The sequence below is a fragment of the Ranitomeya variabilis genome, chromosome 4, assembly GCF_051348905.1.
Source record: "Ranitomeya variabilis isolate aRanVar5 chromosome 4, aRanVar5.hap1, whole genome shotgun sequence".
NCBI classification, from domain to species: Eukaryota; Metazoa; Chordata; class Amphibia; order Anura; family Dendrobatidae; genus Ranitomeya; species Ranitomeya variabilis.
Window position 1 is genome coordinate 321,200,024 of NC_135235.1, and position 26,872 is coordinate 321,226,895.

General features: G+C 44.2%; 1 protein-coding gene across 4 annotated transcripts in view; it reads right to left on the bottom strand.

Annotated features, from left to right (window-relative positions):
• POU2F3 (POU class 2 homeobox 3) overlaps positions 1–26,872 on the bottom strand; it is a 408,573-nt gene that overhangs the window by 75,106 nt on the left and 306,595 nt on the right. For all 4 annotated transcript variants that reach the window (XM_077250489.1, XM_077250486.1, XM_077250487.1 and 1 more), the window contains exon 3: positions 25,578–25,612. In XM_077250489.1, coding sequence (XP_077106604.1) covers positions 25,578–25,612 — 35 coding nt within the window. The remainder of the gene's footprint in view (positions 1–25,577; positions 25,613–26,872) is intronic.

Below are 26,872 nucleotides of genomic sequence, written 5' to 3' on the forward strand. Positions count from 1 at the left end.
TACAGTCCAAATTTATTTTGTCTGTAACCTTGATTTGTTCATTATCAGTTATTACCGTGGATGCCTATGTGGACTCGGGCGCCGCTCTGAGTCTTATGGACTGGTCCTTTGCCAGGCGCTGTGGGTTTGATTTAGAGCCTCTGGAAGTCCCTATACCTCTGAAGGGTATTGATTCTACACCTTTGGCTTGTAATAAACCACAGTTCTGGACGCAAGTGACTATGCGTATGACTCCAGACCATCAGGAGGTGATTCGCTTCCTTGTGTTGTACAATTTACATGATGTTTTGGTGCTTGGATTACCATGGTTACAGTCTCATAACTCAGTCCTTGACTGGAAGGCTATGTCTGTGTTAAGCTGGGGATGTCGGGGGGCTCATGGGGACACTCCTATGGTGTCCATTTCGTCATCTATTCCATCTGAGATTCCGGCATTTTTGCCTGATTATCGTGATATTTTTGAAGAGCCTAAGATTGGTTCACTCCCTCCTCACAGGGATTGTGATTGCGCCATAGATCTGATTCCTGGCAGTAAATTTCCAAAGGGTCGTTTGTTTAACCTATCTGTACCTGAACATGCTGCTATGCGCGAGTATATTAAGGAGTCCCTGGAAAAGGGACATATTCGTCCTTCTTCATCACCTTTAGGAGCCGGTTTTTTCTTTGTCTCTAAAAAGGATGGCTCTCTGAGGCCTTGTATTGATTATCGTCTCCTGAATAAAATTACAGTCAAATATCAGTATCCGTTGCCTTTGCTGACTGATTTGTTTGCTCGCATAAGGGGGGCTAAGTGGTTCTCTAAGATTGATCTTCGTGGGGCGTATAATTTGGTGCGAATTAAGCAGGGGGATGAGTGGAAGACCGCATTTAATACGCCTGAGGGCCATTTTGAGTATTTGGTAATGCCTTTCGGCCTTTCTAATGCACCTTCTGTCTTTCAGTCCTTAATGCATGATATTTTCCGGGAATATTTGGATAAATTTATGATTGTGTACTTGGATGATATTTTGATTTTTTCTGATGACTGGGAGTCTCATGTTCAGCAGGTCAGGAGGGTTTTTCAGGTTTTGCGGGAGAATTCTTTGTGTGTAAAGGGTTCAAAGTGTGTTTTTGGGGTTCAAAAAATTTCATTTTTGGGGTATATTTTTTCCCCTTCTTCTATTGAGATGGACCCTGTCAAGGTTCGGGCTATTTACGACTGGACGCAGCCTACTTCTCTGAAGAGTCTCCAGAAATTCTTGGGCTTTGCTAATTTTTATCGTCGATTTATAGCTGGTTTTTCTGGCGTTGCTAAACCTCTGACGGATTTGACTAAAAAGGGTGCTGATGTTGCCAATTGGTCCCCTGCTGCCGTGGAGGCCTTTCGGGAGCTTAAGCGCCGCTTTTTGTCTGCCCCTGTGTTGCGCCAGCCTGATGTTTCTCTTCCCATTCAGGTTGAGGTCGATGCTTCCGAGATCGGAGCGGGGGCGGTTTTGTCGCAGAAAAGTTCCGACTGGTCAGTGATGAGACCTTGTGCGTTCTTTTCGCGAAAATTTTCGGCCGCCGAGCGAAACTATGATGTTGGTAATCGGGAGCTTTTGGCCATGAAGTGGGCATTTGAGGAGTGGCGTCATTGGCTTGAGGGTGCCAGACATCAGGTGGTAGTTTTGACTGATCACAAGAATTTAATTTATTTGGAGTCTGCCAGGCGCCTGAATCCTAGACAGGCACGTTGGTCGTTGTTCTTTTCCCGGTTTAATTTTGTGGTCTCGTACTTACCGGGTTCTAGGAATGTGAAAGCAGATGCTCTTTCTAGGAGTTTTGAGCCTGACTCTCCTGGGAATTCTGAACCTGCTGGTGTCCATAAGGATGGAGTGGTTTTGTCTGCTGTCTCTCCAGATTTGCGACGTGTTTTGCAAGAATTTCAGGCGGATAGACCTGATCGTTGTCCGTCTGGTAGACTGTTTGTTCCTGACGAGTGGACCACTAGAGTCATCTCGGAAGTTCATTCTTCTACTCTGGCAGGTCATCCGGGTATTTTTGGCACCAGAGATTTGGTGGCTAGATCCTTCTGGTGGCCTTCCCTGTCTCGAGATGTGCGTGTTTTTGTGCAGTCTTGCGATGTGTGTGCTCGGGCCAAGCCTTGTTGTTCTAGGGCTAGTGGGTTGTTGTTGCCCTTGCCTATTCCGAAGAGGCCTTGGACGCACATCTCTATGGACTTTTGTTGTGAATTTGCTTTTTGCTCCCTCTAGTGGTTACTAGTTTTTTGACTCTGGTTTTTCTGTCATTCCTTTTATCCGCACCTGGGTCGTTAGTTAGGGGTGTTGCTATATAAGCTCCCTGGACCTTCAGTTCTATGCCTGGCAACGTAGTTATCAGAGCTAGTCTGCTGTGCTCTTGTCTACTGATCCTGGTTCCAGTTATATCAGCTAAGTCTGCCTTTTGCTTTTTGCTATTTGTTTTGGTTTTGTATTTTTGTCCAGCTTGTTCCAAATCTATATCCTGACCTTTGCTGGAAGCTCTAGGGGGGCTGGTGTTCTCCCCCCGGACCGTTAGACGGTTCGGGGGTTCTTGAATTTCCAGTGTGGATTTTGATAGGGTTTTTGTTGACCATATAAGTTACCTTTCTTTATTCTGCTATCAGTAAGCGGGCCTCTCTGTGCTAAACCTGGTTCATTTCTGTGTTTGTCATTTCCTCTTACCTCACCGTCATTATTTGTGGGGGGCTTCTATCCAGCTTTGGGGTCCCCTTCTCTGGAGGCAAGAAAGGTCTTTGTTTTCCTCTACTAGGGGTAGCTAGATTCTCCGGCTGGCGCGTGTCATCTAGAATCAACGTAGGAATGATCCCCGGCTACTTCTAGTGTTGGCGTTAGGAGTAGATATATGGTCAACCCAGTTACCACTACCCTATGAGCTGGATTTTTGTATTCTGCAGACTTCCACGTTCCTCTGAGACCCTCGCCATTGGGGTCATAACAGTTTGCCAGGCCAGTATTAAATGTTTAATGCATTGCAGAAGAGGGATTATAAGAAAGAAGATTCTGAGTTTTTTTTTTTTTTTTTTTCTTCTTCCCCTTTACCTCAGAGTGGCTATGCTTGCTGCAGACATGAATGTCCAGACCTTGATTACAAGTGTGGACCAGCTGGCTACTCGTGTGCAGGGCATACAAGACTATGTTATCAGTAATCCTAGGTCAGAACCTAAAATACCGATTCCTGAACTGTTTTCCGGAGACAGGTTTAAGTTTAGGAATTTTGTGAATAATTGTAAATTGTTTTTGTCCCTGAGACCCTGTTCATCTGGAGATTCTGCTCAGCAAGTAAAAATTGTTATTTCGTTCTTACGGGGCGACCCTCAGGATTGGGCTTTTTCGCTGGCGCCAGGAGATCCGGCATTGGCTGATCTTGATGCGTTTTTTCTGGCGCTCGGTTTACTTTATGAGGAACCCAATCTTGAGATTCAGGCAGAAAAGGCCTTGCTGGCTATGTCTCAGGGGCAGGACGAGGCTGAAGTGTATTGCCAAAAATTTCGGAAATGGTCCGTGCTGACACATTGGAACGAGTGTGCACTGGCCGCTAATTTTAGAAATGGCCTTTCTGAAGCCATTAAGAATGTTATGGTGGGTTTTCCCATTCCCACAGGTCTGAATGATACTATGGCACTGGCTATTCAAATTGACCGGCGGTTGCGGGAGCGCAAAACCGCAAATTCCCTCATGGTGTTGTCTGAACAGACACCTAATTCGGTGCAATGTGATAGAAAAACCGCAAATTCCCTCATGGTGTTGTCTGAACAGACACCTGATTTAATGCAATGTGATAGAATCCTGACTAGAAATGAGCGGAAAATTCATAGACGCCGGAATGGCTTGTGCTACTACTGTGGTGATTCTACACATGTTATCTCAGCATGCTCTAAACGTATAGCTAAGGTTGTTAGTCCTGTCACCGTTGGTAATTTGCAACCTAAATTTATTCTGTCTGTAACTTTGATTTGCTCACTGTCATCTTATCCTGTCATGGCGTTTGTAGATTCAGGTGCTGCCCTGAGTCTCATGGATCTCTCATTTGCTAAGCGCTGTGGTTTTACTCTTGAACCATTAGAAAATCCTATACCTCTTAGGGGTATTGATGCTACACCATTGGCAGCAAATAAACCGCAGTATTGGACTCAGGTTACCATGTGCATGACTCCTGAACACCGCGAGGTGATACGTTTCCTGGTTTTACATAAAATGCATGATTTGGTTGTTTTAGGGCTGCCATGGTTACAGACCCATAATCCAGTCCTGGACTGGAAGGCTATGTCAGTCTCAAGTTGGGGCTGTCGTGGTATTCATGGGGATTCCTTGCCTGTGTCTATTGCTTCTTCTACGCCTTCGGAAGTTCCGGAGTATTTGTCTGATTATCAGGATGTCTTCAGTGAGTCTGAGTCCAGTGCACTGCCTCCTCATAGGGACTGTGACTGTGCTATAGATTTGATCCCAGGCAGTAAATTTCCTAAGGGAAGACTGTTTAATCTGTCGGTACCTGAACATACCGCTATGCGTTCATATATCAAGGAGTCTCTGGAGAAAGGACATATTCGTCCGTCTTCTTCCCCTCTTGGTGCGGGATTCTTTTTTGTGGCAAAAAAGGACGGATCTTTGAGACCTTGTATTGATTATCGGCTTTTAAATAAGATCACTGTCAAATTTCAGTATCCTTTACCGCTGTTGTCTGACTTGTTTGTCCGGATTAAGGGTGCCAAGTGGTTCACCAAGATAGACCTTCGTGGTGCGTACAACCTTGTGCGCATTAAGCAGGGTGATGAATGGAAAACCGCATTCAATACGCCCGAAGGTCATTTTGAGTACTTGGTGATGCCTTTTGGGCTCTCCAATGCGCCTTCAGTTTTTCAGTCCTTTATGCATGACATTTTCTGGAAGTATCTGGATAAATTTTTGATTGTTTATCTGGATGATATTTTGGTTTTTTCTGATAATTGGGATTCGCATGTGGAGCAGGTCAGGTTGGTCTTTAAAATTTTGCGTGAAAATTCTTTGTTTGTCAAGGGCTCAAAGTGTCTCTTTGGTGTACAGAAGGTTCCCTTTTTGGGATTCATTTTTTCCCCTTCTGCTGTGGAGATGGACCCAGTCAAGGTCCGAGCTATTCTTGATTGGACTCAGCCCTCATCAGTTAAGAGTCTTCAGAAGTTCTTGGGCTTCGCTAACTTCTACCGTCGTTTTATCGCTAACTTTTCTAGCATTGTGAAACCTTTGACGGATATGACCAAGAAGGGCTCCGATGTAGCTAACTGGGCTCCTGCTGCCGTGGAGGCTTTCCTGGAGTTGAAACGCCGGTTTACTTCGGCGCCTGTTTTGTGCCAGCCTGACGTCTCACTTCCCTTTCAGGTTGAGGTGGATGCTTCGGAGATTGGGGCAGGGGCCGTTTTGTCGCAGAGAGGCCCTGGTTGCTCTGTTATGAAGCCTTGTGCCTTTTTCTCTAGGAAGTTTTCGCCTGCCGAGCGAAATTATGATGTGGGCAATCGGGAGTTGTTGGCCATGAAATGGGCATTTGAGGAGTGGCGTCATTGGCTCGAGGGTGCTAAGCATCGTGTGGTGGTCTTGACTGATCACAAAAATCTGATGTATCTCGAGTCTGCTAAACGCCTTAATCCGAGACAGGCCCGCTGGTCATTGTTTTTCTCCCGCTTTGATTTTGTTGTCTCGTATTTACCAGGTTCAAAGAATGTGAAGGCCGATGCTCTTTCTAGGAGCTTTGTGCCTGATGCTCCTGGAGTCGCTGATCCTGTTGGTATTCTTAAAGATGGAGTTATCTTGTCAGCTATTTCTCCGGATCTGCGACGTGTGTTGCAGAGATTTCAGGCTGATAGGCCTGAGTCTTGTCCACCTGACAGACTGTTTGTCCCGGATAAGTGGACCAGCAGAGTCATTTCCGAGGTTCATTCCTCGGTGTTGGCAGGTCACCCGGGAATTTTTGGCACCAGAGATCTGGTGGCCAGGTCCTTTTGGTGGCCTTCCTTGTCAAGGGATGTGCGGTCATTTGTGCAGTCCTGTGGGACTTGTGCTCGAGCTAAGCCTTGCTGTTCTCGTGCCAGCGGTTTGCTCTTGCCCTTGCCTGTCCCGAAGAGACCTTGGACACATATCTCCATGGATTTCATTTCTGATCTTCCGCTATCTCAGGGCATGTCCGTTATCTGGGTGATATGTGATCGCTTCTCCAAGATGGTCCATTTGGTTCCTTTGCCTAAGCTGCCTTCCTCTTCCGATCTGGTTCCTGTGTTTTTCCAGAACGTGGTTCGTTTGCACGGCATCCCTGAGAATATTGTGTCAGACAGAGGATCCCAGTTCGTTTCCAGGTTCTGGCGATCCTTTTGTAGTAGGATGGGCATTGATTTGTCGTTTTCGTCTGCTTTCCATCCTCAGACTAATGGACAGACGGAGCGAACCAATCAGACTTTGGAGGCTTATTTGAGGTGTTTTGTCTCTGCTGATCAGGACGATTGGGTGACATTCTTGCCGTTGGCTGAGTTTGCCCTTAATAATCGGGCTAGTTCCGCCACCTTGGTTTCGCCTTTTTTCTGCAACTCTGGTTTCCATCCTCGCTTTTCTTCGGGTCATGTGGAGCCTTCTGACTGTCCTGGGGTGGATTCTGTGGTGGATAGGTTGCAGCAGATCTGGAATCATGTGGTGGACAACTTGAAGTTGTCACAGGAGAAGGCTCAGCGCTTTGCCAACCGCCGCCGCGGTGTGGGTCCCCGACTACGCGTTGGGGATTTGGTATGGCTTTCTTCCCGCTTTGTTCCTATGAAGGTCTCCTCTCCCAAATTTAAACCTCGTTTTATTGGGCCTTACAAGATATTGGAAATCCTTAATCCTGTATCTTTTCGTCTGGATCTTCCTGTGTCGTTTGCTATTCACAATGTATTTCATAGGTCCTTGTTGCGGCGGTACATTGTGCCTGTAGTTCCTTCTGCTGAGCCTCCTGCTCCGGTGTTGGTTGAGGGCGAGTTGGAGTACGTGGTGGAGAAGATCTTGGATTCTCGCCTCTCCAGGCGGAGGCTTCAGTACCTGGTCAAGTGGAAGGGCTATGGTCAGGAGGATAATTCCTGGGTGGTCGCCTCTGATGTTCATGCGGCCGATTTAGTTCGTGCCTTTCATGCCGCTCATCCTGATCGCCCTGGTGGTCGTGGTGAGGGTTCGGTGACCCCTCACTAAGGGGGGGGTACTGTTGTGAATTTGCTTTTTGCTCCCTCTAGTGGTTACTAGTTTTTTGACTCTGGTTTTTCTGTCATTCCTTTTATCCGCACCTGGGTCGTTAGTTAGGGGTGTTGCTATATAAGCTCCCTGGACCTTCAGTTCTATGCCTGGCAACGTAGTTATCAGAGCTAGTCTGCTGTGCTCTTGTCTACTGATCCTGGTTCCAGTTATATCAGCTAAGTCTGCCTTTTGCTTTTTGCTATTTGTTTTGGTTTTGTATTTTTGTCCAGCTTGTTCCAAATCTATATCCTGACCTTTGCTGGAAGCTCTAGGGGGGCTGGTGTTCTCCCCCCGGACCGTTAGACGGTTCGGGGGTTCTTGAATTTCCAGTGTGGATTTTGATAGGGTTTTTGTTGACCATATAAGTTACCTTTCTTTATTCTGCTATCAGTAAGCGGGCCTCTCTGTGCTAAACCTGGTTCATTTCTGTGTTTGTCATTTCCTCTTACCTCACCGTCATTATTTGTGGGGGGCTTCTATCCAGATTTGGGGTCCCCTTCTCTGGAGGCAAGAAAGGTCTTTGTTTTCCTCTACTAGGGGTAGCTAGATTCTCCGGCTGGCGCGTGTCATCTAGAATCAACGTAGGAATGATCCCCGGCTACTTCTAGTGTTGGCGTTAGGAGTAGATATATGGTCAACCCAGTTACCACTACCCTATGAGCTGGATTTTTGTATTCTGCAGACTTCCACGTTCCTCTGAGACCCTCGCCATTGGGGTCATAACAGACTTTATCTCGGATCTCCCTGTTTCTCAGAAGATGTCTGTCATCTGGGTGGTGTGTGACCGTTTTTCTAAAATGGTTCATTTGGTGCCATTGCCTAAGTTGCCTTCCTCATCTGAGTTGGTCCCTCTGTTTTTTCAAAATGTGGTTCGCTTGCATGGTATTCCGGAAAACATCGTTTCTGACAGGGGTACCCAGTTCGTGTCTAGATTTCGGCTGGCAGTCTGTGCCAGGTTGGGCATTGATTTGTCCTTTTCGTCTGCATTCCATCCTAAGACCAATGGCCAGACGGAGCGAACTAATCAAACTTTGGAGACTTATTTGAGGTGTTTTGTGTCTGCGGATCAGGATGATTGGGTTGCCTTTCTGCCGTTGGCGGAGTTTGCTCTTAATAATCGGGCTAGTTCTGCCACTTTGGTTTCTCCTTTCTTTTGCAATTCAGGGTTTCATCCGCATTTTTTCATCTGGTCAGGTTGAATCTTCGGATTGTCCTGGAGTGGATGCGGTGGTGGATCGGTTGCATCGGATTTGGGGACAAGTGGTGGATAATTTGGAATTGTCCCAGGAGAGGACTCAGCAGTTTGCTAACCGTCGTCGTCGTGTTGGTCCCCACCTTCACGTTGGGGACTTGGTGTGGTTGTCTTCCCGTTTTGTCCCTATGAGGGTTTCTTCTCCCAAATTTAAGCCTCGGTTCATCGGTCCTTATAGGATTTTGGAGATTCTTAACCCTGTTTCCTTTCGTTTGGACCTCCCGGCATCTTTCGCTATCCATAATGTGTTCCATCGGTCGTTGTTGCGGAGATATGAGGTACCGGTGGTTCCTTCTACTGAACCTCCTGCTCCTGTGCTGGTGGAGGGTGAATTGGAGTACGTCGTGGAGAAGATCTTGGACTCCCGTATTTCCAGACGGAGACTTCAGTATCTGGTTAAATGGAAAGGCTATGGTCAGGAAGATAATTCTTGGGTAACTGCCTCTGATGTTCATGCCTCGGATTTGGTTCGTGCCTTTCATAGGGCTCACCCAGATCGCCCTGGCGGTTCTTGTGAGGGTTCGGTGCCCCCTCCTTAAGGGGAGGGTACTGTTGTGTATCCGCTTTTTGGGCTCCCCTGGTGGTTGCTGGTGGTACTGGTGACTTGTTTGCACTTTGCTTCTTCTGTTCACCTGCTTCCATCAGTGTTTGGGAGTTTCCTATTTAGCCTTTCTCTCCAGTCATTTCCTTGCCGGTCATCATTGTAACCAGAGCCTTCGGTTGCATGTTCCTGCTACTAGTCTGCTGATCAGCTAAGTGGACTTTGGCCTTTTGTTTTGTACCTTTTGTCCAGTTTGCAGTTTTTGTGATTCTCTGTAGCTGGAAGCTCTTGCGGGCTGAAATTGCCACTCCTGTGTCATGAGTTGACACAGGAGTCTTAAAGTAATTTCAGGATGGTTTTTTGAAAGGGTTTTCAGTTGACCGTGAAGTCCTCTTTTGTATCCTTCTGCTATCTAGAAAGTGGACCTCTCTTTGCTAAATCTACTTTCATACTGTGTATGTCTTTTCCTCTTAATTCACCGTTATTACATGTGGGGGGCTGCTATCATCTTTTGGGGTATTTCCCTAGAGGTAAGCCAGGTCTGTTTCTTCCTCTACCAGGCGTAGTTAGTCCTCCGGCTGGCGCGTGGCATATAGGAAGCCGTAGGTATGCTCCCTGGCTACTGTTAGTTGTGTGGTAGATTTAGCTCACGGTCAACTCGAGTTTCCATCACCCGAGAGCTCGTTCGTTACTTATGTGTTTTTTACGTTCCCTTGCCATTGGGAACCATGACAGTCGTGCCTGTATGTGTGTATTCAGGGACCCAGCTGAAATAAGCCCCTAGAATACCGGCACCTCCGGTGAGGAGTTTGCATGTATGTATTCAGGCACCCGGCTGAAATAAGCCCCTAGAATACCGGCACCTCTGGTGAGGAGTGTTTGTGTGCTTTTCTGGATGTGTGACCACTGACTGCCATCAGCTCAGCAGTTAGCGGTGTTCCCTTTTGATGCTAACAGGGCACAGCATCTTATTTCTGTGGAGTTAACAGAGTTTGCTTACACCACCATATAGTGCCGCCATTCGCCAGCAGCAGGTTCCTCTCCTGCACGGACCCCGGGTTGCGAACGCACCTATTTATACATATATATACTCGGTGCGTTCCGCCAACCCTAACACTTGGAAGCCTAAGAACACTATCCCAACTGTGAAACACGGGGGTGACAGCATCATGTTGTTGTGTTGTTTTGCAGCAGGAGGGACTGTGCACTTCATAAAATACATGGTATCATGAGAAAAGAAGATTATGTGGCGATACTGAACCAACATCTAAAGACATCAGCCAATAATTTAAAGCTTGGGCGGAAATGGGTCTTCAAAACAGACAATGACCCGATGCATACTGCCAAAATGGTAACAAAGTGGCTTAAGGATAACAAAGTCAATGTTTTGGAGTGGCCATCACAAAGCCCTGATCTCAATCCTATTGAAAATGTATGGGCAAAGCTGAAAAGGCTGGGTGTGAGCAAGGCGACCTACAAACCTGGATCAGTTACACCAGTTTTGTCAGGAGGAATGGACCCAAATTCTGACCAACTATTGTGTGAAGCTTGTAGTATATCTTAAATGTTTGACCCAAGTCATTCAGTTTAAGGGCAATGGTACCAAATACTAATGAAATGTATGTAAACTTTTGACTTTGCATTAAGTAATAAAAATGCCTTAAAACATTCTCGCTCTCTCATTATTTTGGCATTTGGCAAATATTAATAATTATGGTAATCCTAATTGATCTAAAACGGGAAATGTTTATTCTGATTTCATGTCAGATGTAAAAAAAATGTAATTGACAATCAAATAGATTTTCTGTCTCTTGTTGGATCTAGAAAATTTGGGGACCATGTGCTGGCTAGAGATGGAGCACATCTTGACACTAACCCCCCCCCCCGGGCAGCGTAGCCATATTTCATTCCATTTCAAAATAGGTAAGGTTTGTAAAAAATATATTTAGAATTTTAGTAAATTGTTTACTATATTGGAGGACAAGAGATAATTGGGACTGGTTGGATTGTGACCTCAGTTTGTGATCATTATTAACCAGTGCCCTGTCATACATCCATTTTTTGCAACCTCTGAGTTGTAATCTTTGTTGTATTTGTTGAGCTTCACATATAAAATGATTATTTGTGGTACAGTTACATTTTGCTTGTATTAGTTCATGCACTGGAATAGCTTGTAGGGTATGTTTGGGGTGATGGCTGCTGGCATATAAGGTTGTATTGCCTGCTGTGGTTTTTCAAAAATTATTAGAAAGAACAGGGAGAATCAGGAATTACTTTTAATGCAAGATCCAGGAAGTGGATAGGGTGTTCAAAGGTAAACCTAAGATGGAAAGTATTGCATCCAATTTAATCAATGAAGGATTTTACCGCAAGTAAGTCAGACCTCCAGATGATAAGGTCATTTATGTACCTGCCGTACTGTAGGGATGTGGACTGTCTTACCCTGTTCCTGTCCCTGAAGACAACAGATGCACTGTGTGAATAACATCATGTGGTTTTATATGTGAAGTAACGTGTGTCTAATGTAATGTGATGTAATGTGTTATAGTGATGTAGACTATATAAAGTGTTAGAGCTTAATGTGTATATAGTATAATGATAAGCTTAGGACAGCATAGGATATAGAACACATTAGTATGTAAAAAGGAAATGGTTAAGGCTAGGATTATTCCAGGGGGAGAGCACTAGTGATAAGAAGAGGGGCACTTCCTGGTAAGAGGGAGGGCAGTGTCAGCCAGTGAAGGGTGGAGACAATTCAAGTTCACATGGGGTGGTGTGTTGCTAGGGGCAGCATGAGCCAAATGTTCAGGGCAGCCAAACGGACATTCCTGAAGGACATAGTTACGTAAGTTGAATAAAGACCTAGGTCCCTGAAGTTCAACCTTTCTCCACCAATTGTACTTTTCGTCACTAGTCTACCTATAACCTGCAATTTTATATGTATCAAGGAAATCGTCCAGCCCTATTTTAAAAGCTATTATAGTGTCAAAGGCTCTCTATTTCAACTCGTGACCTCACGGCCACCGGATAGGTGCTTCCACCCACAAAGCCACAAGAACAGTCTGCCATTGCCATTCCAAAAGAGTTTGGAGCATAGGGCTCGGGCATCGAGAGTGCCAGGCTTCATCAAGGACACCGTTGACATCTCACAACTGTTCAACAACCTGAAAGGGAGTCAGTCAGCAGGTTTTTGCTACCTCATCTGAGAGCAGAGTAATGTAGGCAAAGAGAAGCCAAATCCAACGATGTATTACTTAGATTACTGGGTGCAGCAGTTATGACACAATCAGATCTTTTAGATTTAGATAGAAGCATAGCTGAGAAAGCTGGCCCTGCCCACACCAGGCTCTCAGTATACAAAGTCCATAGACAGTGAGCTGCTCATCATAGGAGGGAGAATTGCCAGAATAGTCTTAGTGATAAATGCTTCACAGTTAGTACACACAGCAGTGTGCACTTTGACAAGTGACACATCTCTGAATTCTGTGTTTCAGCCTCTATCTCCTGCTGCCTTCAGATTACATAGCAAAAATTTGCTGACAGATTCCCTTTGCATGGTAACCCCAATACTCATGGTTAAGATGTGATGTTATATCACATCCATTCCCCATCAGGTAGCTTTAAGTGCCCTAGACTGCCATTTAAAGGGAACCTGTCACCCCCAAAATCGATGGTGAGGTAAGCTCACCGTCATCAGGGGCTTATCTACAGCATTCTGTGATGCTGTAGATAAGCCCCCGATGTTACCTGAAAGATGAGAAAAAGACGTTATATTATACTCACCCAGGGGCGGTGTCGCTGCTGGTCCGAACAAATGGGTGTCCCAGGTCCGCTCCAGCGCCTCCTATCTTCATTCCATGACGTCCTCTTCTGGTCTTCATGCTGCGGCTCCGGCGCAGGCGTACTTTGTCTGCCCTGTTGAGGGCAGAGCAAAGTACTGCAGTGCGCAGGCGCCGGGCCTCTCTGACCTTTCCGGCGCCTGCGCACTGCAGTACTTTGCGCTGCCCTGTTGAGGGCAGACAAAGTACGCCTGTGCCGGAGCCGCGGCGTGAAGACCAGAAGAGGACGTCATGGAATGAAGATGGGAGGCGCTGTACTGGACCTGAGACGCCCATCGGAGCGGGACCGCCCCTGGGTGAGTATAATCTAACGTCTTTTTCTCCTCTTTCAGGTAACATCGGCGGCTTATCTACAGCATTACAGAATGCTGTAGATAAGCCCCTGATGACGGTGAGCTTACCTCACCATCGATTTTGAGGGTGACAGGTTCCCTTTAAAAAATAAACTGGTGACTCAATAGACTTTCAGAATTATATAAAGGATGTCACCTCTTCTTTGATTACCAATATTTACAGAACTTCTGCTTAAATAGGAAGTTATTTATTCAGAAGGTGGAAGTTTCAATGGAGGCTAGGTATTCACCATCCTTTGCTAATCTGGTAATGAGTTGGTGGGAGGAAGAATACATATTTAAGGAGAGCAACCAATTTGTGGAAGCCATATTTTGGCAAGGCAGGTACATAGATGACCACCTTAGCTGGAGGTCCGACGTACCTGCGGCAAAATCCTTCATCGATTATATCAATTGCAATCCTTTACATTTAGGTTTACCCTTGAGCATCATAACAATACTATATACTTCCTTGATCTTACATTTAAGGGAATTCCTGATTCCCCTAATTCTTTTTACCACTCTTTGAAAAACCACAGCAGGCAATACTGTCTTGTATGCCAGCAGCCATCACTCCAAACATACTATACAAGCGATTCCAGTGGGTAAACTAATACGAGGAAAGCATAACTGTACCACAAATAATGATTTTATACCTGAAGCTTACCAAATACAACAAATCATGCAGCAGCAGGGACTTGAACATAATATACAAGCACGCCCAAGATACTTTGATATCACCAGAGCGTGCTCGTATAAGATGATATCCGAGCATATTCGATCATCAATAGTAGGCAGTACTACATGGCAATCCAAAATGTGTGTCAAGGAACACCTTTATGACATTGAAAATGATAAAAATCATATGACTATATTTCAAACCTCAAAAATATTACATTACTTGTCATGATGACAATATTATATCACTAAAACATATGCGATAGAGCAGATTTACAATCACAAGACAGGTGGGGATAGGGAACGACGTTTTAGGAATAGGGAGGGTATTTTTAAACTCAAAACTAGAGTCCCATTTGGACTAAATCTACGAAAAGCTATAATACTACATCACTGACACATTTGATAACTACCTTGCTTCACCGCACCTATCTGCACTTTGCTTTGCTTATTTAAATGTTATACATTGCTCTTCCCATCACTGTGATTTACATATGAATTGCTTCCATTATGCAGATTTTGGATTTTTCTTTTTGTTATGTTGTTTACTATTGAATGTTATTTTGTGATGCAACTGCAAGGCAGTTGCAAGCAACCTCCCCCAGGGGGCGCAGGTAAAGGGGACAAGGTAGCACTCACCTTGTAGCGCCACTAGGAGGTGGCAGAGTAGTCAGACAGGCCGGTCAGCAACAAATAGGAGATGAGGTACCAGAAGTAACAGCAGAGCACGTAGTCAGAGACAAGCCATAAGTCAGAGCCAAATGGGAGCGCGGTATCCAAAATGTAAGACGTAAGACGAAGTCAGGGTACAAGCCAGAGAGTCAAAAGCTGGTCAGGGAACATGGTACAGAGACGGAAAACAAGAGGCAGAGTCAGAGATCAGGCCGAGTCATACACTGTAGGGAACGGGTCTTATACAAATAAGGGAAGTCAGAGGCAGAAAGAGCACCAGGGTATACGAGTCAGCTGCTCTAGCCAGGAAGCGTGAACTATCACTGACGGTGGCCAGCAGACTACAGAGGACTTAAAAAGCCCAGCCAGCTCCAAAACGAGGCCGAGGGGATTAACTCCAGCATGACCAGTCCAGAGAGGGAACAGCAGAAAACAAACTCCGTACTGGATCATGACAAGTTTGCTAAGAACATGTTATGTGATGTCATCCAATTTAATTATATTACTGTTGTGTTAACCGGAAGTGGTAACTATTTGTGCTGACTTCTGACACCATTTTAACACCATGACTAAAGGTACTTTTGATGCACCAGAAATCCGTCGGTGCTTCACATTTTTCAAACCAATTATGGATGATATCAGAATTGTAAACATGTACTAATAAAGATGAGTTTGTGTCCGTGCTGCTGGATTCCCCTTCATTGCTTCTTTTAAATGTGTGGCGTCCTTGATAGCCTAAATTGTTAAAAAGCCTTCAAAACAATCCTTCAAAAACATTCAGAATCTTGAACATATGAACAATTTGTTTTTCCATACGAAGGAAACAACTCAAAAAACAGTGGAAAAAAATCCAAAGTGAACATGCCCTAAGGCTAAGTTCCCACGATAAGCATTTGTTGCGTTTTTGATGCTGTAGATTTTCTAAAGATTTTCTGCACCAATTTATCTAAGTTAGCTTACTTACCGGTAACTTTTTTATAGTTTTTTGATGATTTTTTTTTGTTATATGCCTTTTTGTTCCATTTTTTTTAGCTGCAATCTTTGATTCGTTTTGCCATGTCATGTTCTAGATAAATCTACTTTGTTTTGGAAACTTCTTGTTTAATTAATTATATTTAACTTTGATAAAACCTTAGTGATAAAAATAATGTTCAGATTACATGTGTGTTTTTGCTTTGGAAATGCACTAAAAATGTACATGCCTTTTTATCTGCAGATTTCAAAAACGCATCTGGTTTCAAAATCCACAGGATTAAAAAACAGCACAGTGGACAAAGAGGCTTTGAGGAGATGCTGGAGGAGCCCCGACGCTGCAAGAAGATGCACCGTCCCACAGCACCCACGGCACGAAGAGGAGCTGCCGCTCCCAGCACAGAAACCCTATGCTGCCGCAATGAGGAGCCGACACTCCCCAGCACAGAGACCCCCATGCTGCCACAATGAGGTAATAGGGGGCTGCTACTCCTCTCACACTTTCCTGTGAGTCGCCCCCTCCCTTCGTCATCGGGACCACTCCCCCCCACCCACCATATGCACATTTGTCTGTACCCGGCGTATAAGACGACCCCCGACTTTTAAGAAGATTTTGAAGGGTTAAAAAGTCGTCTTATACGCCGGAAAATACAGTAAATCCTATCCACTTTGCTGGAACTATCATATGCTGTGTTATTTTGTGCATGAAAATACTAGATGGAAAATTTGCACCAAACACTCATTGGCTTTTTGGTGCATTTTTTGAGTGATTTTCAAAACATTCTGGTAAATTACAGCATTTATACTGTATATTTGGAAAATTCCTGCAGAAAAACATGACAAACGCAATGTCGAACATGGCTTAACACATGGGTTGTACAGCCAGTTACAACTTCTATTGAAATTCAATTTTGTAGGAAGAAAACTTTCTAAAAGTGGATTTAGAACATGTAACAGCAATAAGAAACGGATTTGGTAAAAGTTATTCGTGTAGACTTGTTTTTTTTACACATTTATAAACTGGCATAAATAAATAAATTTCCCCGCAATCAGATTTCAGACATTTTTCTTGTTCGTGTGAAGACGGACCGACTTTCATCAGTGTGCTGGATCAGGATTTATATCAGAGTTTGGTCAGTAATTTTCTTACATGCGAAGAAAAAGTTAGAAAAGCTTCTCCTACCAATTGCAAAGTTACAAATGTGCAGCACAAGGATTGCACATTTATTTTCTCTTGGGCTACTTTCACACTTGCGTTTGTAGCAGCTGCGGAGGGCTGCGGACTTCCTCCGTGAAGCCCCGCCCTCCGCCGCTAGCTCCGCCTATTTCTGCATGCGGCCGGCATGCGGCCTGTGTACCTATCTTTAACATTAGGTACAAAGGTCGTGCTGCTGTATGCGGATGCTTCTGCATGCGTGCATCGTTTTGACGATGCGGGAAAAAAAAATTGCTACAAGCTGCGTCCTACGCTGGTCTCCGCATCGTCAAAACGACGCATGCGGAAGCATCTGCATACTGCGGCACGACCTGCGTACCTAATGTTAAACTTAGATACACAGGCCGCATGCAGAAATAGGCGTAGCTAGCGGCGGAGGGCGGGGCTTCACAGAGGAAGTCCGCAGCCCTCCGCAGCTGCTACAAACGCAAGTGTGAAACCGGCCTACTATAGCGTCATTAATTCCCCAGCGCTTTACAGACATCATCATCACTGCCCCATTGGGGCTCACAACCTAGATTCCCTATCAGTATGTCTTTGGAGTGTGGAAGGTAACCGGAGAACCTAAAGAAAACTCAGAGAAACAAGGGGAGAACATAAAAACTCCTTGCAGCTATTGTCCTTGATGGTATCGGACCCACAGAATTCATGGGTGGTTTTGATCCATGACTTGGATCAGAAATGGATGTGTCTTCATTAATTTTTAGTGGATACCCTCTCTGCAAAAAGCACATTTACGAGTGAACAGCTCCATAAAGGTTGTATGTACTATTCAGGAAAAAGTACAGATAGAACATGGACATGTAAAAAAGGACGTCTGAATAAGGCCTTAGGGTATAATCACAAAGGGTGGATATGCTGTAGATTTTCTCAGTGTACCGGCCGTGTAAGGGGATACGATTTTACGTGTTGTTGGATTTGACTCAGCTTCTATTGTCACCTAGACACCAGCGCAACAGCCAAGTTTTCCCAATCGAAGCTGCTTCAGGAAACACCAGTGGTCTTTCTCCTGAGGGGGCTTCACCAGTGGCTTTGCCACGGTTCTTGCTGTGGCTCCACCATAAGCTGCTTTCACTCTATGCTGTTAAGTATAGAGAGCAAGTGATGTCCTAGTAGAAGCCACTCAAAGAATGAGCATGACACTTCATTTTACCGCTCCAGTGATTCCGAACCCTTAAATAATTAAAGGAAGTGACAAAAGATGGAACATGTGCACAGCAATGTCATTTTGACATTGCTGTGCACTATATTGTTTTTATGGGGAGCTTTTACAGTGCGGAATCCACCTAAAAAAGACACTGTGTGCACATACCCAAAATACTTTTTTCTATTCTTCTCTTTTCTTATATCCCCATTCTGTAAATACATCCAATGTTTTGCAAATTGTCTCTTCAAAGAGGAAGAGAACTAAAACTCTAGTACCACCTATTGGAAGTAGCAATCCTTGAAGTTATTATCGACCCTTTAATGAGCCTTACCATATGGCTTAAGATAAAAGCCAAAATCAGGAGCATTACTTTAAGCAGTTTGCAATTGAATACCCATAGGTTTTTAACGCCTCAATAAAACAAGGTGTTTATGGAGGAGAAACTGAGTGAAAACTCTTCAAATCTACCTCAGAATCTCAAAACTCATCAAAAACTTTCGAGTTTCTGCTCTAAAAACAGGAAAAAAACCTGTGTGCACATGACCGAAATCTTCCACTTGTATATACTGTAGTATAGATTCCTCATCTAACACCCACATCTATGTAGAAAAGTACGTTCTGTGCTTCTCATACTGCTAATATTGTATGTCTGTGGACCAGTTACTTCTCAAAGCACAGAAGAGGTTAACTCTATTCTTAAAAGTGTTTACTAATAAGCCAAACTGTGCCAACTGTTCCCCACCCATTTCCCCAAGGAAATAGGACAGGACCCAGCTTGGTGAACTGAATTCCCTCCTCGTACACTATATTTCCTTGTAATATTGAGGTTTCAGGAAAGACATGGAGCCAAAACAAGCAAATAATGAAGGCATGTTGTAGACAATGTTTGTGTGAAATATGCTTAAAAACCTGTGTCTAACACCTGGTTAACCCTGGTTTCATTTCTACAAAATCCATGATTTATGAAATGGATTCATATCTGTCCATTTTGGAATACATCTTAACAGATCCTATTCAGGTCCTCATTTTTTATGAGAAAGAATAACTTACATTATACTGCCCGACAAGGGCAATCAAAATCAACCATTAAAGAGATTCTGCCACCATTTTGAGTGTTTATAGCTAATAATGTAGGCATACTGCAGGTTGTATAGGGTTGAAATTAGTTAGCCCTGTATGCCTCCTTGAAGTGGCCTTCTTTAGGAGAGACAGCAGGCACAATGTGCTGGTGCGGGATTTCCGATGGCGCACATGACGTGAAAGAAAGTCTAAAGAGAAGGCGAGGAGAAAACTTGTATAATGAAGACTGGAGGTAGTCTTATACTCTGGGCAGCCTACACCTCATAGCCTGGCAGATGAAAGCCATAAAAGATGATTTTTACGAAACTAGGCCACATCAAAGAGCTGGGTATGACTAATTTCAGCTGTATACAACCTGTAAGCCCATATTATTAGCTAAAAACATTCAAAACGGCGACAGATTCCCTTTAAAACAAGAAAAGCCTATTTCCTGCAACCTCTGACTTTTGATTTGAGACTCATTAATTGTGCTTTATGCCCTTCTACTGGCCTATCTGCAGAGATGAGAAAAGGGGACACAGAGAAGATAGTAACACATGACTGCAGGATCTGACTACATGCAGAGTTTGATTGTAGTCTGTAACTATGGAAGCACACAAGTCTGCCATTATTTAAGCTATTTTTATTGGACTAATCTATGCCCCCTTTAAAAAAAAAAAGTTGGCGGAGATGGCTGGGACTGCTGCAAAATTGCCAAAACTTGCAAAATATATGCACCACTACAAGTGGCATTAAACTTTTTTAAGCACTTTTATGCCAGAAATCTGGCAACAAATGCTTGATGAATTTGGTCACCTCCCATTTATGCTAATGTCTCATGGTATTTTATTAATTGTATAATGATATGCAAATGTTGGCCTTTACTAAAGTCAATATTTTAATTTCTTTCTTTCCTTGCCTGTGTTCATGCCTCTTGCCCAACATGGAAGCATTCTTTGGGAATGTTTTGCAGTTGCATTCTACTTTTAGTCTGTTGCATTCATTAATTGATCAGCCATTTATTATTAATGTGGAAAAGAATCATATGATCCTTCTGGGATCTGTATTCAGCCTTATAAGAGTTGAACCAGCCTTGATCCTCTTATGGCACGTAACACGTTCAAGCTTGTCCCAGCTTCCAGACAAAAAAAAAAGTCAAACTGGAAAGGCTGGGATCATCTATGCAAATTTCAATCCAAAAACATGTAAATAGGGTGTGTTCACTGATGGATGATATATAGGGCTTGGCTGAAGAAGAACAAAGTCAAGTGCAAAAGAAAAATAAACCCAACTAAACAGAAAGAGAAACAATCATGATCTGCTGTCTATTGTCATGGGGGTTTTCTTATATTTCCATTTTTAATAGTACGTTTGAATTGCATTTCCACCTAGAATTAGAATTATCAGTAAATACAGGTTCTCAAATTTTTCTCCTCTGGCAACTTTCTATTTCTGTGATATTTGACCAATGATGTTCCCATAAAGCCAACTCTGATCTCTCTTGGATCACCGAATGGTAAGCAGTTTAGTCACTGGTAGACAGGAATGTTATATATCACTGCTAATACAGATAAGCCATTCAGGAGACATGTGCGGCTGGTGACATTCTGAGTGGAAAGGGTAACCATATTACACTGCTGAGCAAAAGGGTAACAAAGTTTGACCGTCTGGCATCCAGGCTCCACATCTCACCATCCACTATTGCTTTGATCGTGAGACTACCATCATTCTATAGACAATCATCTTGGGTAGCTCATTCATAAATGTGACTTGCAACCAATTAGCATATGATTAGTTATGCAGATTCTTGTCATGTCACTGCATTTAGTTACTGTTTTGCTCCTAGTGGTGGAAAAACCTTTTCTCCCCGTATACTACAAATTACAACCTATTCTGACATTCCCTTATAGCTGAGTGTGTTATTAGGTTGATTCCCAAGCGAAAGGTGACTGGTTCAAATCAAGGAGCAGCCATGAAGATTTCCCAAGAAAAGCAAAACCGCATCATCCAGCTCATAGATAGCGGTCTAGAAAAGTGCCAAATTGCATCATGTGAATGCTATAACAATTGAAAGAATACAAAATGAAGTCCGTCCATCCATTCAAAAACCAAAAGTTGGACGTCCAGGCAAAATATCTGAGTCAACAAGTTGGCACATAACAAGTCAGTTATCAGTTCTGGCACGACAAACACGGCAGTGGAGGCGGTTCATATGCTTGGTAATAGTGAGATCACCGACGTCCATACAAACATCATGCGATGCATGTTACACAAGTCTGGAATGGTGGCTCAAAAAAAGGTGAAGAAGCTTTGACTTCAATACAGGTTCCATCCCTGTTTTGTAACTCATACCAATTATAGTCTATGGGCAGTAGCGTAGCTACCAGGGAGGCTGAGGGTGCGATCGCCCTGGGCACCACGCTCAGAGGGGCCCACCAGGAGTTACACTACCCTGAACAATCTCGACATGTGCAGCTTGCCAATATAGTTAAACTGAACAGTAGAGCTGGGAGACATGACCTCCCTGCACTACCACGCTCTGTTCTGTAAACCGCAGGTTGCTTTATGCCGGCGGTCTACAGAATGGCAAAAGCACTGGAGCATGTCTGAGTCCCAGCGCAGCCACATTTCCAGCCGGACACCTTTATCCAGTGCACAGGCTGCATCTTGTTACCATGTAGATGTACACGGAGCAGGAAGTTGCAAGTGAAGATGACGCGGGTAGATGGAGGGGCTAAATTTATGTTTCTACACCTGCCAATTGGGACTTTTAACTTACTGGAGAACAGAGACACCTGGTTGCCCATCTGTATCCCCAGTCTCCCCTTGGTGTGATATTGGCTGTATTGGATGATGTTTGTGCCGCCTATCAGCCCTATTGTTAGAGAAGACCCTGATCTGTGTTAATAAGGGGGGTCTCCTGCTCAGTACTCATCTTTTATCCATGCAGTGCAGACCCCATATTACATGGGGCACTGCACTATGTAATACGTTATTTCCATATTGGCGGCATGATTGTCCTGAAGAAGAAGTATGTTTACTTCAAAACGCGTTGACAAATAAACCACTTATACGCGGATTGGCATCCTTCATCCTTTCCGCATGGCAGTTCAGATGTAACCCTTTAGTTTCTCCATTACCTGCATTTTCATCTTCTCATGAGTGTGCAGCAGCCTAAACGTTATCAGTGGTTGTGTGCACACAACTTAACCAGGTGAGCACCATTACCCAATTCTTTTGACATTTTTAGGCAGATAAGACCCTATTTGCGCTCTTTCCAGTCTTCTGTTATTCTGTCTATGGAGTTGGTCACATGTCCATGAGAGACATGTTGCTCCGTGCACTAGTGAGAGGTCTGTGGACCTAAGTCTAGTAGAGTGATCAGACAGATGTTCAGAGAGACAGTAACAAGTCCAGTGTGCTCTTGAAACATAGGCCAACAGATATTTACTAGCTGATACTATTTTGTCAGAGCTGGTACACCTTATACAGACTTGGACTGAAACTGGTCGACTTCGACTGCAACTCAGCAAGGGGCATATAGGTGGGACAGACTGAGGCAGAGAGTAGCCTCCCCAAGACCCACAGTGGAGCTGCTGAACATTGAAAAGTCTCTTTAGGTGCCACACACCAATTATAACATTGCGAGGTCAACAAGACCTATTCAAGGAATTTTGTCATTCCATTGTTGTGAAAAAAAGGGAGATATATTTTCATCTGTAAGGTTCTGAGTCATTCGTAATGGTGCTATTGTAAAGAGATGGCAGAAAAACTGCTGCGGAACAAAAGCGCACAAGACCTTCGAGTGATACCCTTTTAGCTGCAAAGGAAAGCAAAAGATGCTCACCTGAGCAGGATGTGTGCAGGCACAATTCCTATGAACACCTGAAGATAACAGATGTTGCTGCCTCATGGCTGGGGATGATCTCCTCCAGGACAGTTGACCAATTTGGACGATAACACAGTATCAGGCTGCGCTGCTGTAATAAAGAATCCTTGGGACCAAGATGAGTTGAACGGTTTTTATTTTCAAAATGTGTTTCAACACTGAATTAGCTTCTTTTTTAAGTGAAATGCAATTGATTGTTTTCACTTGAAAAAGATGCCAGTCCAGCATTGAAATGCATTATGGATATCATGTTATAGTCCAAATTGGTGATTCTAAGGAGATGGACATAATGCCAACATTCCCTCTTGAAGAACATATGTATTGTTTTCTTGTATAATGTGAACTGTGATATGCATTAGTGTTGGTATTAAAGAGAACCTGTCACCCCCCAGGCGTTTGTAACTAAAAGAGCCACCTTGTGCATCAGTAATGCTGCATTCTGACTAGGTGGCTCTTTTAGTTCGGGTCCCTGGCATTGCTGAAAGAATCGGTTTTAAAATTTGTTCCTCATACCGTGAAATCGCCACGGGGGCAGATCTTTCCCCCCGAATCCAGACGCCTCACAGCTGTCAATCGTGGCCTCTGCGCACCGGGCGCCACCTCTTCTTCCTTCAATATCGTCCCCGGCGCCTGCACTGTAAGTTCGAAGGGCAGCGCAACTGCGCATGCACGGAAAAAAAATAACAGCGCAGGCGCTGGGGATGCTAATGAGGGGGCTGATAGGTTCCCTTTAAGTTCTGCCCGACAGTTGGGAGAGTTAGAGTTAATGATTGGGATTAGCCCAGAGTGGGAGGGGCTAAGAAGGGACAGAAACAGTTTCCTGTCAGGATGTCAGATAGGGCAGGAGAGCATCTGAAGCAGACCTAACATCTTGATAGTAAGCTGTGCCACATGATGTTGATGTCCCAAAGAGAAGTGAGACTGAGATGGTGGTTAGTGTGTACAGGAGTGAAGAGAAAAGCAAAGCAAACAGGAGGACTAAGTGATAAATCGGAGACAGGTATTAGGAGAAGACGCCTAGCAGTACGGCCCCGAGTTCATAACTCAGAGCGGTCATGGGTCAAGACGGGACAGAAAACGTAAGATGAGGGAAGTTCCCTTGGTGGGAGTTCCAAGGCGTCAATAACAGAGAAGCTAAGTACCGTCCATATTGGTAACATTGTTCCCTTTAAGGGAAAGAATATGTGGAACTGCGGGTTGAGAACAGGAGTCTTGCTAACTGAACTGTGGTACTGAGCTGGGTTGTGGTGACGGAAAGTGTAACAGTGGGAATAAAGAACAAACGAGTAACGTGAAAGGAATAGAGACTGTGTGCGAAAAATGCTCCATATTGTGAAGGAAACATTCATAAAATTGTGTAACAGCTACCTACTGTCATTGGTAACATGCAGACTGCAAGAGCCTAGCGCCCCCATAGTGCCGGGGCATAAGAGACAAGTACCTCACCCACAGCTACCATGCCATGTTACACTATCTGTTCTCATACTGCAGGTAGGTTTCCATATGCACTTGTAGCTTGAAAGTAAAATAAAACAATAAAGGTGAAACACAAAAAGGTTCTCCCAATGATTCATAGAAGAAACTATTTATTTTACCATACCATACTCGTGTATAAGTCGAATTTTTCAGCACATTTTTTTGTGCTGAAAATGCCCCCCTCGGCTTATACACGAGTCACGATACAGAAAGCCGGTGGGAGGGGGGGGGGCGGCAGAGCAGTGGGTGCCAGAAGTCAGCGCACACATCATACTCACCTACCTGCGCACTGTCGGTGCTGGCACTGCATCTCGTTCTGGCTGCCGGTGCCTGCCTGCAGCTCTTCCTGTGCTCAGCGGTCACATGGTACCACTCATTAAGGTGATGAACATGGACACGTCTCCACTCCCATAGGCATGGAGCGCATATTCATCACCTTAATGAGCGGTACCATGTGACCGCTGAGCACAGGAAGAGCTGCAGGCAGGCGCCGGCGGCCGGAACGAGATGCAGTGGCAGCACCAAGGGCGCGCAGGTAGGTGAGTATGATTTTTTTTTTTTAGGAAAATAAGCACACAGGGATAAGGGATAAGGAGGCATGCATACAGGGACTGAGCGGGGGAGGCATGCAGACAGGGACTGAACGGGGGAGGCATGCAGACAGGGATGGAATGGGGGAGGCATTCATACCAGGACATGGAAGGGGAGGCATGCATACAAGGATGTAACGGGGGAGGCATGCATACAGGGATGGAACGGGGGCGGCATGCATACAGGGGCAGGGACGGGGAGGCATTCTTAACAGGACAGGGAAGGGGGAGGCATGCAGACAATGACAGGAACAGGGGAGGCATGCAGACAGGGACATGAGAGGCATTCATACCAGGACAGGACATGGGAGCCGTGCATAGCAGGACAGGGATGAGGGGATAATGCATACCCGACTTATACTCGAGTCAATAAGCTTACCCAGTTTTACGTAGCAAAAGTAGGTGCCTCGGCTTATACTGGTGTCGGCTTATACTCGAGTATATACGGTAAATATTGATTTAGCTCACTCAGCGCACTAAATATTTTCACTCATTCACTGAACTGTTGTTGTCAACTAGATCGCTATGGGTGAAGTGCTGCTACTGTTAATTGATGTCTGGCCAGATCAATCAGACTGGGGGACACTTAACTTTACCAATTTGAAAAGCTGCCTATAAAACGAAGCCAATGACATGACATGCAAGACAAATAAATCATGAAGAAGTGACTCACCTGTCTGCTGAAATCTAGGGATTCTCTCTCACCACCTATAGTGAAAATCACAGACATCATTAAATAATATACAGACAGAAAAGCATAGATTTATTTGTGAAAAACCTAAATATGTTTCTAGAAGCACGATTACTACATGTCATTTCTTACTACTAATAATGGGATATTTTTGTTAGAAACTCACATATGATGCCGTATTTATTATTACATAACAAATGACTAAGCTCGTAATCATCTCTCTTTTATTACTATTCTTGATTTTAAAAAGTATCAGAATCAAGACAACAAAAGTACAGGGGTGGAGGTATTCAGTACGCTGAAAGGGAAAGAATTCTGGAGCAATTTGCACAAAAAAACTGCTTTACTTTACACTTATTTATTATTATTATTCGACAATGATGTTTGGCTTAGCAGGAATTAGAAGTATGCAAGATAATGAAAAGAGTGAATCTATATCTTTGTATTTACCTCATATGGGGTGCACATATTGACATCCAAGAGATCACCAATAAATAGACATATATCTCTATATTTAGGAAATGGCTGGGGGGAACAATAAGAGCGCAATAGGGTCTAATCCAAATGACAGCGATAGACAAAAGGCGATACCACTCACCTGATGCGGTTATGTGAGACACAAAGCAAAACTTGTAGATGATGCAAAGCTAGGAGGGAGAGCTAACAGTAGAGAAGACATAGAAAGGATTCAGAAGGATCTAGATAAGCTTGAATAATGGGCAGAGACTAATAGAATAGTATTTTACAGGGAGAAATGCAAGATTCTACACCTGGGCAAGAAAAACAAAAATTAATTTACAGAATGAGAGGAATAGAACTAAGCAACAGCATGTGTGAAAAAGAGTTGGGTACACTAAGAGATTACAGACTGCACATGAGTCAACAGTGTGATGCAGCAGCAAAAAAGGCAAACACAGTTCTGGTATGTATTAAGAGAAGCACATCGTCTAGCTCACATAAAGTAATCATCCCCCTCTACTCCTCTTTGGTCAGATCTCATCTGGAGTACTGAGCCCAATTCTGGGTACCATATTTTAAAAAAGACATTGAAAAACTGAAGCGAGTTCAGAGAGGAGTTACCAGGATGGTGAGCGGACTGCAAACAATGTCCTACGATAAACGGTTAAAGGATCTCGGAATGTTTAGCTTTCCAAAACAAGGTTAAGCTGAGACTGTCTACAAATAACTGAAGGGATGCCACAGTATAGAGGGATCATTCTTATTCTCATTTGCACATGGAAACAGGAGAAGCAATGGAATGAAACTGAAAGGGAGAA